The 17,546-nt window shown below is 34.1% G+C and overlaps 1 protein-coding gene across 1 annotated transcript; it reads right to left on the bottom strand.

The window, feature by feature from the left end:
• Window positions 1–318: 318 nt before the first annotated feature.
• LOC149808093 (cilia- and flagella-associated protein 144-like) lies at window positions 319–16,773 on the bottom strand. Its single transcript, XM_089973464.1, has 4 exons — window positions 16,580–16,773; window positions 13,303–13,362; window positions 10,058–10,161; window positions 319–1,309 (listed from the first exon to the last, which is right to left on the bottom strand). Exons 1-4 carry the CDS (start codon window positions 16,704–16,706, stop codon window positions 1,196–1,198), a joined length of 405 nt encoding a protein of 134 aa, XP_089829590.1. The 5' UTR covers window positions 16,707–16,773; the 3' UTR covers window positions 319–1,195.
• Window positions 16,774–17,546: the final 773 nt, after the last annotated feature.

Raw genomic sequence — 17,546 nt, 5'->3', positions numbered from 1 at the left:
TATCTCATGGTCTATTTAATGAATAAAAGGTTCCATACATTATCTTATGAAATCAGATAGTTCTGAAAGGACTTTTTTTTAAAGTATGTGTGAACACTTTTTGCTTTTGAGTCACAGAGAGACTTATCTCAACACCTCTGAAGTAGGCCTTTCCTAACATATAGTCATACAATGTTTAATGTGTCAAATACATGTCGAGAGAAACAGAAAGTAGAGAGAAACAGAAAGCCTTCAGTAGTGTGTAATGGCTGTAGTTTTGTACCACAATCTAATTTACTTCAGATATGATGAACAAAAAATACAATGACATTAACAAGGTAACATTTCTAGATTTTTTATTTAATTTGAAATATAAATCACTCTTTTTAAAGTTTAATATATCCTCTCTTATTTGTGCAAAAAACCTTTAACTGGTAGGACAGTTCAAATAATTTGAAAGAATGTTGTGTTCAACTGATTCTCTATACCAGTGGAGGAATTTGTAAATATAAAATCTCTTTATTTGTTATAACTCTTGTTTTAATATATTTTATGAAATTTATAGCAATATTGGCAGATATTCCATAAGAGACTAGACAAAGTTCTTTCTTTACAAAAAAAAGAAAAAACTATTTACAAAATGTTAATCAGTGAAAAATAACAATGATGCCTTCAATTCCGATGTGTTTTGAATTAAAAGATGCACTTTCTTGTAAATCCAATTTGCACAAACTTTTTTACACCTTTATAACTTGCCTGTAAAAGGGCTGCAGTTGGCTGAGGATGTGTTCAGTACAGTAAAATGCAGACACTTAGTATCTAAAGCAATGAAAGACTGTCAAATATGCATAAAACATTCCAAGTAGCAAGCCATTCCCCACCACCAAAAAAACTATGAATTTACCTACCATCTAGAATAGTATTTCCATGGTGTCTGCACATACAAATGTAATATACATGGTAATTGCAAGAATGTCTTAGTCAAGAAAACTTTTATCTTTGAGTTTTGATACTTGTCAAAAATATATATTATACTTTTTGATTCAAACAGAATGTGGATTTTTATTTGTATTAGAAAGACTGATTATGACTACAGTCATAGTGGGAAAATTAGAAAACATGTCACAGACGGGAACATGAGGGAATATTTTCTGTGTAAATGTGATCAAAAGCATGGAATCATTAAACAATTTCTTTCATGTGCATAGAAAGTTTTTTAATTGAGATTCTCTGTTTGCTCCTTTAACCTCCATGCCTCATCCATGTATTTGGTGATTGGAGTATTTTTCCTAGGGAAGCTTAATCTCCGATCAGTTCTGTCTGTATCAATCTGAAAAAAAAGAAAAACACGTATATACCAAACAGAGAGGAAAGCATTCATTCCTGGGTACCACATATGTTTAGACACATGATGATATGAAAGAAATTGATCGAGGGCACCAATATTATCAAACAGGTTAGAGTTATAATTTGTTCCAGGGGCCCCGAATGGCCGAGTGGTCTAAAGCGCTCTCCGTTACGGATCACTGCCATCTCATTTCTGTCTGCGTGGGTTCGAGTCTCGGATTCAGCCAATGTGGTTATGTGAGAAAGCTTACCAGTAGCTTCTCGAGGGTCGGTGGTTCTTTCCGGGGATTTCGCAGGTTCTTCCTCCACCATTAATACTAGCCGCCATGTATAGCCTATCATGTGCTGAAAATTGGCATTAAACCTAACAACAACAATAAGAACAACAACAATAATTTGTTCCAAGCAGGAACTGAACTTGAGCTTGTAATGGCACTTATTAGCTCAATTTTAAAAAAATATTTTACTAACTGCATTTTTTGCAAGATGAAGAAAAAAACAACTTGCAAAATCCTATTTCTACTGGTTCTTTTTTATTTATGAGTTGCTGTTATTACCAATACTGAAATTCAGGAGTCTGAGAATATTTCAGTGTAATTTGTATTCTCATTTTTGATGATAAATTAAAAAGAATTGTTTTTTTTTTTTCTTGTTTGTATCTGAAGCCTTATTTAGACATACATTAAAGTGTGATTTTTTCATATAAACTTCATGAACAATCAGCCTCACCAAGACTGAACAAGAATTTATTTGGAAGAAACATTTAGTTTTTAAGGGACAGTCAGGCTGGACTCATTTTTGGGTGTAGATACACCTCTCTCCTCCCTGATTATTGTCAAGTGGTGGCAAAACAGTAGTGTAGAGTTGAGTGTACTGGTTGTAGTAGTCAGAATAAAAAATGTTTACAACAGGACTAACAACTGCCATTTCATTACACATGGAGTCAAGCAGCATATAAAAGAAGTACTTAAAATATAAAAGGAGCATTAATTGACCCATAGGAGAAAAAGATGGGGGGAGGGTTCAACTCTAGGCTTATATGGAAGAAATGACATGCACAGGGGTATGGATTTTGCCTGAGTTGCACTCTAGCTTGAGCCCTATTATATGAAGATCATATCATATAAATATTTGTGTGTCTGTGAATACAATATAATGGTTGTGTCCTATTCCTCCATCAATTATCAATAGGTACAGGTATGGTCACAGCATTTGGCTACACACCAAACAACATATTCCATGGTAAATGAATAAATACCAAAACAGACTTCACTTTACATTTAATGATTATGCACAAGGTTTGTCTGAATTTACATTCTTTTAAGGAGCTTTACTAATTTTTTGCTGCATATCAATTGAAACTTTAGCACACATAAAAATATACATCGACAAGAAATCTCATCTTGCATTTTGTGAGTGTGAGAATTAAATGTGAATCCTGCTGTGTACTTATACCCCAAATGAAAAGAAAGGTGAAGGTCAAAGGTGAAGACCTGATGTGTACTATATGCTCAGACTCACTTTCTGTGTAATAATGCAAGGTATATACATGAAATGATAATTACAAATTGACATCTTTATGCTAGAGAGGAAAGCACTTGTCCAGAAACCCATATGTTTTGATACATGTTACTGTAAAATAAATGTATACAGAATGACACCAATACGATCAATGATAATAATAATCAATTATAATGAAATGGATTAATAATAATAATGATAATAAATCTTTATTTCATGAGGGTATCTCAGTATAATACACTATTCTTCCCATGATGCCCTCAGGATGAACAAACTACCGTCAATACTAATGACCAAAAAAAAAAAAAAATTATAAATAGCAAAACATTCTTAAAATCATTATGTGAATAAAATCGCAAAGTGTCTTCTGTGAGATGTATTAACAGAATAAATTGGAGTGCATGTATTTCAATTTTTGCAATGAAAACTGCCTTTCGAGATAGTAGTCATTTTGAACAGTTTCAGATTTCTTTGTGATTAACTGCTTTGAGGAGTTCATTCTAAAGAACAGCACCAGTGTAAGAAAATTATTGTTTTTGGAAATTGTGTCTTGCAGTGAACATTTGAAACTCATCTCGATTTAGGACTTGGTACTGTTTTTCTAACTTAAAATGAAACATACCATTTAGTTATGGTCGACAAAGTTCATTCTTTACTCTGAACATTAATATACCTTGTAACAGGACCTGTCCAGCATATGATGATGGTGAGTGTGGTGATGTTTTTTTTCACCGATCTTGTAGAAGTACCTAATTCTGTTGTGTCAAGGGTAGATAAGTTAAATGCATCAAATGTTATTCATTACACAGAAAGTACATTTGTACATGTCCTTCTTATTATTATTATTGTTATTATTATTATTATTACTTATTATTGTTATAATTATGCATGAAAGTAGCCACTGAAGCATGGGTAAGAATAATTAACCATTCTACACTCATGAATACAGGGGCTTTTAAAGCAGCATAAAATTGTCCATATTGCATAATATTTATTATTATTATATGCTCATTTTTTTCTTTCTCTGTAACTTTGCATTGTCGGAATCTAGCATCATTTTTTCATACTGCTTTGGCTTCATATTGCATGTTGTTGTTGTTGTTGTTGTTGGGTTTAATGCCATTTTTCAGCACACGATAGGCTATACATGGCGGCCAGTATTAATAGTAGAGGAAGAACCCGGGAAAACCCCGGAAAGAACCACCGACCCACGAGAAGCTACTGGCAAGCTTTCTCACATACCCACATTGTCTGTCATATTGCATGACACATGCATCTAAAATAGTGTAGAGTATTAGGAACTACTCTGTAAACAGACCATGTACACTCATAATAATAATAATAATAATAATAATAATAATAATAATAATAATAATAAAATAATAATAATAATAATAATAATAATAATAATAATAATAATAATAACATTAATAATAATAAAAACTTTATTTAGAGAAGGTAACTCAATTAGTTACAGAACTAATCTACCTTGAGGCCTTCTATCTTTTATGTACAATATATACAGTATATACAACATGATGTGAAGAATCTGGCTTGACACTTGATAATTAAGTGATTTTAAAAATCAAAGTATCAAACCTGGAACATATGCACAGGCATCTGTGAATACATAAACATATATAAAATATAAAATATCATCCTGCATTGAAAAATTCAACTGTGAAAATGATGTAAAATTACAGAAAAGCAGGCAGTATTTATTGTACTTGAACTATTCAATTTGTTTAAAGATTTCATCCATTTGAGACATTGATTTTGAAAAGAAGAAATGCAAGAAGCCTGCCTTATGTCACTGAGAATTTTGTTCCATACAAGTGGACCAGTATATTGAAACCTTTTTATTACACAATTCCTTCTTTGGCCTTGGTATACTGCAAATTTTACTTATTATGGACCTTAAATTTGGAGTACCATCAGCATCTCATTGGTGAAAGATATTGTTTAGAGAGACATGAATGGCTTTTCTGGATACTTTATACATCAATCTGGCCTTTCTAAAAAATATTCTTTCATGTATTGTTAATATCTTTATATTATTCATTGCATCCTGGAAATTGTCTATACACTGATCTAGAATTAAATGGCAAGCCCTCTTTTGGAGTAGAAATTTCCTTGACTACCAAGATCAGGCTGTTCAACTCCAATGTGAAGTCAGTCCTAATGTATGGAGCAGAGACCTGGGAAACCACCAAGTTGACCGTAAAGAGAGTTCAGACCATCAACAGCTGCTTAAAAAGAATTCTCCAGATCCGCTGGCCAGACACCATCAGCAACACCAACCTGTGGCAGAGAACCTCCCAGCTTCCGGTATTTGATGAGATCAACAAGAGAAGGTGGAGTTGGATAGGACACACCCTACATAAACCGCCAACCATCAATACCAGACTGGCATTGAGGTGGAACCCTCAAGGCAAGCGGTGAAGGGGCCGACCAAGAAACACCTGGCAACATGACCTTGAGGCAGACATCACTAAGATGGGTCACACCTGGAGTCAGCTCAAGGGGATGGTGCAGGACAAAAACCTCTGGCGATCTTTATGGGCAGCCTATACCCCGGCAGGGGTGACAGGCAAAACTGTCCTCTTTTGGAGTCTTAAAAGTGTTATGTTTGAATTAGAGTTATTACCCCAAATTAAATCACAAAAGTCCAGATATGGCTGAATAAAACTTTTATAAAAGATGACCCTATACTGAAGAGGAATGTATGTTTTGATTTTCCTCAGTAATCAAAGATGAGAATAGACCAAGATTGTTATCTACGAATACACCAAGAATTTTATCATGAGAGGTAATATTAAGGGCTCACATTGTCAAATAGAACCTGGAGTATGTCGCTATCTAGCCTTGCTTGTTTTTGTTGTGTTGTAACTAGTAGGGCTTTCTTTTTTCTATATTTATGATCATACTGTTTTCCTTGCACCATACTTGAAGTCTGTTGAGAGCATCTTGTAAGTTATTTTCAAGTACCATTTTGGTTTTACCATCTCAGTGTAGTATAACCTGCATAGAGGTCAGTGGAAGAAATTAAAAGTTCCAATCTTAAGAGGTAAATTGTTGATAAATAGAATAAATAACAGAGGTCCAAGGATAGAGCCTTGTGGTACTCCACAGTTAATAGTTTTACTTTGAGAAAGTTGACCATTTAAAAATACTTTCTGCACTCTATCAGTTAAGTAAGAAGTAAACCAGTTTAGGGAGTTATCATGGCATTAATAGATATTTAGTTTTTCAAGCAAACTTTCATGGTTTACATGATCAAAAGCTTTATGAAAATCAACCATAACAGTGCCTACCATTTCTCCTTGATCTAATGCTTTCAGCCATTTATCAATCAAAGATACAAGTGCGGTTTCACAGGAGTGATTCTGTCAAAAGCCAGACTGATTATCATGAATAAGATCATAAGTGTTTAAATAGTTGAGAAAAGAATCATGTACATGTTTTTCTAGTAATTTGGAGAGACAAGGAAGGATACAGATGGGTCTGTAGTTATTTACATCATCCTTTGCTTCCACTTTATGCAATCGTGTAACCTTGGCAGTTTTCCATGTTTGTGGAAATTTATTAGACCAAATACTTTCATTGCAAATGAAAGCTATACTCTCTAAAATTGCAGGTGTAGCTACCTTTAATAGCCTTGATCCAACCATATCATGTCCTGTAGTTTTAAAATCATCCATTTTTGTAACATATTTCAACACAAAGTCTGTCCTCATTTTAGGAATTTTAAACTTTATATTGTTTGGTAGTTTTTTAGCACAATAATGTTTGAGTTCCAGATGACAAGATGAAGTTCATGTTCTTTATGTTTTTCAGCAATTTGAATGAAAAATTCATTAAAAATTTTTGATATGTCAGTTGGATTATTGGTATAAATGCCTTCATGATTGATGGATAAAATTTCAGTTTTACTGTTACTTTTTCATGCACCAAACTCTGTAAACACTTTCCAGATAGCTTTTGGGTTATTTTGGTTTTCATCCGGCACTTTGTAGTGCGCTTGTTTGGCTTAACGTACCATTTTATTAACTTTGTTCCTCAAAACTCTATATTCAGCTTGATTTCCTACTGATATTAGTTGGTCTCTTTGCTTTATTGCTTCTAAAATTTCTGAGGAGATCCAGCCTGGCTGGTGGTCTTTTTTCAAAATCCTGTGCGTTTTTAAAGGGGCATGTTTGTTCACTTTACTGATGAACAGATCTGTCCAAGTATCTAAAACATCATCAATATCTTCATAGATTTGGACTGTATTCCATGGAATCTATTTCAGATCTTCCAGGAATTTAACAGTATCAAAGTTTTGAAAAGATCAATAAGTAATGGATTTATGGATATTATTTTTTTAATTATTTGCCATTTATTTTACATGTTGGAAAAATTGCAAAGTGGTCACTTGTACCAATCTTTGGAACCATTACTTCCAAAACATTTTCTTTTGTATTGGTATAAATATGATCTATAAGTGTTTTAGTGGTAGATGTTGATCTGGTGGGTTCATTTACTAGGTGCTCCATACATAACGAAGCAATAAAATCCATCCAATTCACTTTTATTTGATTACTGAGAAGGTCTCTATTTATATCACCTAGAATGTAAAAATCTTTCTCTTTATTTGAAATTGTATCTACTTGGAGTTCAAAATATTAACAGCAATCAGTATGTGATGATGGGGTTCTGTACACAAAACCTACCAAGTAGGGCTTAGCTTTTTATGGAGTGATCTGTAGCCAAATGGATTCTATTTCCTGTATTTCTAGGTCTTCCCGTCTTTAAGAAATAGTACCAGTTCTAACATACACATGGAGCCCATCACCCCCTGCTTTCCTATCCCTTCAATAAGGTTTGTCATATCATTCATATGCAACAAAATTTTCACCCTGAGTTTCTGTTGACATTGTTTCAGAGAGTCCAATTAATTATTATTTGGAGAGGTTAGCAGTAACTTCACTTGATCAGTCTTTTCCATGAAAACCCTGAATATTTAAATGACCTATGTGTAAACCCTTACTAGAAACTCCTAAATTCATGAGACATCAATGCTATTAGAGACACTCAAGGAGACATTAAAAGTATTAAAACTATGTTCACAATGATTATTGTTTCAACTGTCATTACTGTATAAAAAAATTAGTTTTTCTACAACTGCATTTTCTACTTTTATAATCATTGTATAAATCTGAGCTATCAGTCATATTTGAATATATACATGTAGCTGTTAAGTTTTCACATTCAGAACATGCATCAGCAAGGGGATCAAATCTGTTTTGGCAAGGTATACCAGTCCTTGATAGATTGGTCCCTCCCACTGAATAGAGTCTTGTGGAGTTGAGATGGCCTCATTACCCTTTCCCTATTCCATAAATCTAGTTTGAGTTTTGGCTTTGTGTCCAAAGCTACCACACTGATGGCATTGTATTGGCCATCTGTGCCTACATTCCTGTGCTGAATGTTTGGTCTCACCATAGTAATAACATCCCAAAGTGTACTGACTGTATTGATACGGCTGACATATTGTCTGATGCTGTTTTGACCTACATTGGGTTTATAGGGACGAATGAAGTTTGTAATGTGGCAGTAAAACCAGACTACATGAATGACTGCATTTATATTTTTTGCCAGCTTTTCCACCCCTTTGGTAGATAGGTGGATATTATCTCTTTTTCCAAATAAATGTTGCATCGCTTGTCCCTCATCATCCAGGAAACTCGTGTAATTGTAAACAGTATCACACTTTCATTCACTTGCTCGTTATCAGATGACCTCATTGATATCTAACACATCACAATCTCCCCTGGGGGCCATTTCACACAATGCAATATGACAACTTTGATTTTGCTCATGAGCCAACAAGCAAAGACAAAGAAGAATTCTTATTTCGACTAGCTGAATGGCCAGTCACACACCAGCTGCTTTGCAGTTTTCCACTTAAAACTTTTTTTAAACAATCTTTTGGATTTAGGCTAGCGATGGAGGCCATGCAGGTCATTACATAGCTGGGGTCCCTACAAAGAACGTGCATGTGACAAGGCTTAAACATGTCTTCTTTAGCTGGTAATAAGAGTGGAAAAAAATATACTTACATATTTGCATCCTGAATTTCCTCAAAATGTACTTTCTTAGTTTTGCAAATATGAATTACATGAGCTATGTCATGGGTTCTAAAACTTGATTATACACTGCAAAATTGTGCTGTAAACTTGAACATTCCAATTGCAATAAGATTCTCCTTACTGCACTCAAAATGAAATGAACATGATATTCCACAGTCTTTTTGACAATTTCAATTGAAAGAGTTCATATTTTCCCCACATTATGATTCCAAACAATCAATGACAGAACGGAAACACACATGCAGCTGATTTAAGGCACATCCCTCCCAGCTCCATTCACATGTACTTCATGTGGAATTGACACAGCTAATAAATACAGTCCATCACAAGCAGAAATGAGTAAAATGGACCCAAAAAAACCCAAAATCCATCTATTACAGATCAGCTGGAAAAGTTGTTGCAATGCACATTATTCAGAATATGACACTAAATTTCAATTTTAAGTAGACCAAAATAACGATTCTTTCTGAAAATATTGTTGAGCATGCAATGGAGTTCAAAGGTTGCTGGGTGGTGCTATGTGCACATTAATATTGTTATTGTGTATTGATAAATCTATTGTTGTGTATTTTGGAAAACAGCATAAATTCAATTACTTTGTTTCTTGTAGTGCATTCTTTTTATAATTAAGCCTTGGGTAGAATAACCTTATAATTCTTTTTATAATGAAGCTTCAGGTAGAATAAGAAAATGAACACATAAAGACTAATACTGCACTCAGAAGGCCATGCAGTATTACTCCTAAAAACTTGTTCTTATTTTCCCATACAAGTGCAGTAACCTACAAATCTTGTTTCACCTCTGTCTGCGTGGGTTCGAGTCCAAGGCTCGGCTAGCGTGGATATGTGGGAAAGCCTGCCAGTAGCTTCTCGTGGGTCGGTGGTTCTTCCCCGAGTTTTCCAGGGTTCTTCCTCCACCATTTATACTGGCCGCCATGTATAGCCTATCTTGTGCTGAAAAATGGCGTTAAACCCTAGAAAAACAACAACAACAACAAATCTTGTTAGATGACAGTTTCATTCATTAAAACGGGCATTACTAACAGTGGTTCACATTTGTGATCAGAAGATGTTACGTACCAGAGGTCTTGTGATCCAGCCTACCTCTTGGGCTTCTGTCTGGGGATAGGTGTACTTTTTCACTGGCTCCTGATTGGCTCTTGATATCACCTTCAGGAAATGGGCTGCAAGCACACCAGGAAAATATCAGTACAGCGATCTCTCACAATAACATTGTCAAGTGAAGTCATACAAATCTACCCTGTTATAAGAGATGTTGCCTTATAGAGGGTTCTTGAGTAAGTCAGGGTTCATGTATCTAGATGCAAATTCTTCGGATGCATTAAAACTTGTGTTTCAGATTGTGATGGATGCAAGACATTTTTGTCCAATACCCAACCTAATCTGATCTTTTATCATCTGGGACTGGTTTTAAATAGGTAGGTTATTTAAGAGATATGGTTGGCATATTAAAGATGATATCCAGTTCTCCTTTAACCAATATAAGACAAGGTACTGCTGCTAATCAATGTGATCCCATTTTGTACCAATAGTATACTTTAGTGCTCCATGTAATCAAATAGTTCCATTAATTTAATGCACAGTTTGCATCACATTGCATAGCTGTATGCTGGAAGTTGAAGTAACATGTTTATAAAGTCTCTTGTCTCATGATGTCTGTTTGGACTCATTCATTTCTTGGTGTGAAACTAAAATTTAAAAAAAAGAGGCAAAATACAAATGTTGGAAAATGCAATGGAAATGTTTTGATGTACCAATATTGTTGGATATGTTGATATATCAGCAGTCTTGATGTTATTATAATGATATAATTCAGAATGGATTTATTTGAATTCACAATAATCCCAAATTAATGTTTTATTCCAAAAACTCAATGAGCACTTTGTAATTCCAATGAATAATTTAAATGATTCCTATCAAACTATATCTGAACTCAACTAAAACTCTGATCATATGTTCCCAAAGGCTGATATGAAACGGGAATGAATATTTTGTTTATAAAACCTATATACACTAATATCACTTGACCTAAGACACAACAGAATGCCCAGACTATGGATCATTTATAATGGAAAATTCAATCAAATTCATCAAAAGCATATTATGCTGCCATGATAATACCTTTGCAAATCTATTTTGAAGACCCATTTGCATTCCTGTTTTTTTTGGAGAAAAAAAAACTAACAAGTTTTATTTATGAGGAATTGTCGAGGGAAAAAAAACATTGATTTGCAGTGTAAGGTATTTGCAGGTAAATGTATGACGACAACATTAACAGCTCCTGTATAATTCCAATACCTCCGGCTTGTAAGTACATCTTGACTTTACGTGTTTTATTAGTAAAAATAGAAACAAATTATAATTTTTTTTAAACTTCACCTAACCCAGCATGTAAACTGAAGCCTATACTCTAACAAGTTCTGTTGGTAAACAATCAACATCTGGATAAAATGATTTTATCCTGGTCTAACAACTGATTGTTATCTCATCTGCATTAGATATAAAAAGCATTAACGAAGTTCTTTGTGCTTGAAGCTCATCAAAATTTTTGGTAAGCAAGAAGCATTATTTTGACAAAACACCCGTGTACCCTTTCTTGTACTAGACAACACATGTACTTTTATTGGCACAAGATTGTTATCATTACTAAACTACACGGAGGATTGCGATGAAACTTTACACATTCATCCCATAGTCTGCTTGATCCTAAATGAAAATGATGCCACTTGGACATCCAATATAGCCACCACAGCAGTCATCCTGAAAATATTGTATTTGCTTCACCTGAATGGATGGTCATATTAACATGAGGTTTTACTAAAAGACTTCTTATGATGTCCAGTTGATCCAAAATGAAAATGGTGATGGTCTGACATTCAATATGGAATATGGCTGCTATGGCAGCCATCTTGATAATGTTGTTATGGCTACTACTCTTCAATGAAAAGCTGACATGGGATTTTCGCCAGAATTTTTCTGGTGTCAAGCTGATCCTAAATGAAAAGGGTGCTGATTTGAAGTGTAATGTCATATGACTGTCATAGTGGCCATCTTGAAAATTTTGTTATTCTCCTGAATGGATGGTCATATCAACTTGGGGGTTTTAACCAAAGTTCTTTGTATGATGGATGCCTAGTTGGTCTTCAATGAATATGGTGCTGATCTGATGTCCAATATGTCCACAATAGCAACCATCTTGAAAATCATGTTATCACTATGACTACATAACACCAAGTCATACTGACATGGTGTTTTACCAGAAGAGGGTCTTAAATAAAAATGGTCCCATTCACACATCCAATATGGCTTCCACTGGTGCCATCTTGATAATCTTGTTATTGGTAGTCCTTCAAAATATATTGTCATATAAGTATGTTTTTTTTAGTGTTCTTATGATGTCAAGTTGGTCCTAAATAAAAATGGTGCTACTCAGACATTCAATATGGCCACCACAGTGGTCATCTAGAAAATTTTGTTATCCCTACTTGTGCTGAATGAATGGTGGTCATATCAGCATGGAAGTTTCACTGAAAAACTTTTTAAGATGTTTAGATTGTCAAAATGGTACTAATCTGACCTACAATATGGCTGCCACAATATCTATCTGGACAATCTTTTGCTACTAATTCTCCAAGATGGCTGGTCATTTCAATATTGTACTCTCGTGAAAAGACATTTTAGATGGTTATAAATGTAAACGGTGTGCATTTGATGTCCAGTATAGCCATCTTGGCAGCCATCTTGCACATCCTGCTCTTACTATTTCAAAACAGAACGTCATATCAGTATTGGGTTTATATCAGAAGACTTCATATAATATCATGTTCGTCCTATATTAAAATGGTGCTGAGCTGGCTGCCAATATGGTCATCATGGTGGCCTTTTGAAAATATTGTTATCTCTACTCTTCTTAACGATAAAATAATTTGGACATGGTTTTTTTTATCAGTCCCTATGGTGTCAAGTTGGTCCTATATCAAAATTATGCAAGAGGGAAAAAATCTTATCTTAAATTCCTGAAAATTCTTTTAATCATGTAGAGCATCAGTCCCTTCAAGGGACTCTTGTTTCAGATTCTCATCTTTAGGCACAAATTAGACTTTTGAGCAACTTAGTACTCATGTAAATCAAGAAATTGATAGAAAAAAAACTACATTTAAGTGTATAATTCATTCATGGCTACCAATTACACTGAGGTATTAAAATGGCATGGTTAGCCAAAGTTTCAGTTTATGATCAATAACAACAAAAAACACCTTTATGTTTTTAAGAGAAAAATAAAGCAATGAATGTAGTACACATACCATCCTCCTCCCCTTCCTCTGTATCATGTGAAGAATTAGGCTTTCCTGCTATGATATGGACTGGAAAGAGAAAATATTTTACTTATAAACAGATGGGTAATGAAACTTCAACTTAACATTAAACAGTAAAGCCTGGATATGAAAGGATAGGATAATATTACCTATGCAGATAGGTGTCCTTTTTGTAGATCAATATTTTGGCTGAGCTTTGCCTATTCACTTTGACATACAAATGCTATTTATGTATTTTTGTTTAGAAATACCATTAAATTTCAATAAATTTTGCATTTTGACATAGATACCTTCAATAATCTCCAATGTACTAAGCCTCACAATATTTTGGTTGGGTGAAGGGAAACATGTTTAATTCACATGTTTAAATTCAATTGTCGTATTTTTAGCAATATTTAGTCATGCAAATTAGCTGTACCAAAATAATGCAGAGACCTTGCTTGATATGACTCTGGGTTCAAATGCAAAACAATGCATTCAGAGTGATCAGAGTGAAGACCATGCAAGCATGCTAATGCAAAATCGTGCATCATATTTATTGGGGGCAGGGGGCAGGTTGGCCAGTCAGATTTTCTTCAAACTTTGTCCACAGAATGGCCAAATAGAGATTTATAAAGCTTCATAAAAAACATATCTAAACCAAATTTAGTGTCAAAGAAATGGCACAAATATAAAATGTTGGCTATTTTAAAATCATTAAATTTCTAAATCTGAAGTGGTATTTTCACCATGCTATGTAAACCTGGCTAAAATACAAAATAACCTCACTATCTGTAAAAGCTGCAGGAGCAAAACCTTAAGTACATGACTGGGTGAGTGCAATGATGTAACAGAAAACGTTACAAGGTTGTAAAAATGGATGACTACAATATCGCAATGTGTCAAAATAGTGAGTTTATCTGCCTACTGCTAATGATAATGCTGATGTTAAGACAAGTTAAAAAGGAGATTGCTGTTATAAGAAAATGCAACACTTAACATGGGTCTTTATCTACTGAAATAGATACTTCATTTCAAGACATTATTTTGATTGTAGTATGAAAATTAACCAACATTTTTACTTATTACAATGACTGTACTCTGCTGGTCCAGGAAAACTACCAGTGGTGTCTGGCTAAGCTCCTGGTGATATGTTCCTATGGTTATGTCACCATAGTGAATCTTATTGTTGGAGACATGCACTTTCAAAAGAGGTATCTACTGTACTTTTTCTCTCTGTGTTGTAAGTGGAAATGTAATTTTAGAATACTTTATTTTCACTAGCAATAGATACAGTTGTTGTGGATATTCATCAAGGCTTACAAAATTTCAAAAAAGTTAGTCCTGAGGCAAGCTGACTGGAAAACTGAACTTCCCCTTGGGAGATTTGAACTTGCTCAAAATTATAATAATAATAATAATAATGAGGACTTTACATAGCACCTAATCTTTAGAAGCTCTAAGCGCTTTACAACATTAGACAACACCTATAAGAGAAAAAACATATAATGATATGATTACAAAAACAAACGCCATGAAATTAGAAAACATTAAAAAACATGCTGAGAATATTTAAGGTAGGAAACATTATTAGGTCTTTAAGTTTGTTCTTGCAGTCGAAATAAGTGAGTTTTGAGAGCCCTCTTGAATGTGATCACTGTGTCTTTGTGTCTAAGTTCAGTGGGCAATTACTTCCAAATTATGACATAAGATCACAGTGAGCAATTAATAAAAAGAAAGTAAGATTGAAATTAAGGTATGGGATATTTTCTTCAAACTATTTTTCATGACAATGATTAAAGTTATATAAAAAGTTTATACAGATAGGTCATAAAATCTGAGTAAAAAAGGAATAAAATTAAATTCATAGCAGAATGAGTACTAAGTAGAGCAAAGACAGACAGCTAGCAGACTCGTATCTTCAACTACACACAAAATAATTACCTGGAAATTAGTGTGTTTTTGTACTGATTTATTTATTTACACACCCAAATGATTTAAGAACATTTTTTCATCTACTTAATTATTTGCCACGTAATAAATATGTACATGTCTCCTGTAATTGCTACATAAACAATAGATGATAAAAACCATTTACGAATGGAAGATGTTTCAGTATTGATTGATTGCCTTTTCGAGATTACTCATGATAGACGAGTGCTTTTTCTTTCCAAACACATCTGTAATAGAAATCATGCCAGATATGTCACTAAAAATTATAACTTAGTCACCTGCGGCATGCAGAAATGGTGCATCAAAACAATCTTTCACAAGCTGAAATCGGACAGCCTTCAAGTTCAGCACACATTATTGGACAATTGACCAGCATAATAATTACGGAAAATCCTGCTCGCCCACTTCTTGTGGCTTGGTTAGGACTTTAAAGTTGGTGAATCCTGTATACTTCCAAATATTACAATTAAAATATAACTTACGTTCAAATATAAGTATTTATTACCTACTTGTCAAAACTTGCTTCAAACAGGAAGCATTCAAACTTGTATCTGCATGAGAAAATGTGAGACTGATACAAGATAAAACTGACAGATTTTGATAGCATAATGTGTAATAAAAGAACAATAATTGATGGATGATACTGCATTTGTGTAATGAAGGTACACTAAATGTTCTGGGCATGTTCACTGAGTGTATAATTTGCATAACAAAACATTATGAATTGAGCATGCCCTGTCTCTCAATTTTTGGACTTGCCCATTGGCAAGAATCTTCCAAACTTAAATCTGCCCGAGACAAATTTTAGCTTGTTCCAAGCATCGGGTTAGTTAATTTGTCCTGCCCTGTTCATCTACGTTTATACTTGTTTAGAATAATCTGTAATATTTGACAATTACATGTATATAGAGGTTGGATTGTTCTTGGGTGGGTGGAGGAAATGGAGCTAAGAAACAACGGAAGACGAAGGTATGTTATATATTTAAAAATAAAAAGATGGGTCGGCTACTTAATACCATGTACTAGACGTGATTTTTCACTTGTAGGATAACTATTGATTCCAATTTTTGTTTTTTACAGGCCATACAGTATGCAAAACTGTCATTTCCAAATGTGTGCATCAGCTACCAAAAACAAAAATTAAGGTATTGATGCAAAAATTATCATTCTTTTAAATCTGCTGATTACAATTAACACATTTTATAATTGTTCTTACTAATAACGATACATAGTCTCTACGAAAATGCACTGTCCTATTTTTATATTTTATTCGGTCTTGGTCGTCAGGGGTGGGGTATAATCGCGGAACAGTGGTCCGATAAATCGTACTCACGTTTCTTGAAGGGATTTACACTATAATTTGTGTATAACTTTTGATGCCTTTGCTCCTTCATGATTGTTTCACATAAAATTGCATTTTTATGAACAAAATTTAACGGTTCCTTCTCAGCTTTTGCCATTTCATCGGTAAGACATCAAGGTCCACAATTTCGGTATATGGTTTCTTTCTGTTGTCAGCGGTTACCAAATGACCTTTGACCTTTACATTTGATTCGAACTGGTCTGGTTTACTACCTGTACCTATATATTACGTACGGAAGAGCCTACATATCAAGGAGACGCAAACAAAAATCCAGCTTTAGCAAGAACGACAACGAGGAACAAGAGCGAAATATTTGGAAACGCATCCAACCCCGAAGTATGGAAATGCATCTTCTTGCGCCGAGCAACAGGTCCTTTTTATTAAATCTTCAATCATCCACACATTAGCATATTTTACGACGAAATTTTACTTAGTTTAAACTATAATCAAGTCACTGAAACTAATCTTATTAAGTCGTGAAGATAAGTAAAGTAATGGGGCCGAATGTTTGGAACTAGAGATGATCTCTGAGAGAGAGAGAGAGAGAGAGAGAGAGAGAGAGATGGAAAATGTTAACTCCACGCGTTGACTAAACTAAATTTACAGACAATGGTAGGGATTGTGACACCCACGCCATAATGTTTCCCTAACAGCCAAATGTCGGCCAACATACCTGTAACAATGTAATTTGTGGCATGTTAAATTATGATGTGTTCATTCAGTAATGTTGTAATATAACAGTCATCAGAAACTGATAAATAAAAAATACTACCATTATGCAAAAATACAAATGGCTGCCAGTGAGAACTTTAAAATTTAAAATGTATAAAAGTTTCCCTTTCTCGAGGTTTAAATGGATTTTTAAACGATAAAACCTATAAACATTTGCAATAGGATTGATCCCTGTCACCATTGTCACAAAAATAGTAACCTAATT

Source organism: Sinohyriopsis cumingii, chromosome 1, assembly GCF_028554795.1.
Source record: "Sinohyriopsis cumingii isolate HCF-2022 chromosome 1, ASM2855479v2, whole genome shotgun sequence".
NCBI lineage: Eukaryota > Metazoa > Mollusca > Bivalvia > Unionida > Unionidae > Sinohyriopsis > Sinohyriopsis cumingii.
The sequence above is the reverse complement of the archived record's forward strand: the minus strand, read 5'-3'. Positions and strand labels throughout refer to the sequence as shown.

What these genes read in the sequence shown, in the direction of transcription:
- LOC149808093 (XM_089973464.1), bottom strand. Translation starts at nt 16,706, where the DNA reads ATGGCAAAAGCTGAGAAGGAACCGTTAAATTTTGTTCATAAAAATGCA. An exon ending in TGTAAATCCCTTCAAGAAAC is followed by an intron (nt 13,363 to 16,579) that starts GTGAGTACGATT and finishes TTCTCTTTCCAG; the next exon opens with TCCATATCATAGCAGGAAAG. An exon ending in GCTGGATCACAAGACCTCTG is followed by an intron (nt 1,310 to 10,057) that starts GTACGTAACATC and finishes CTTTTTTTTCAG; the next exon opens with ATTGATACAGACAGAACTGA.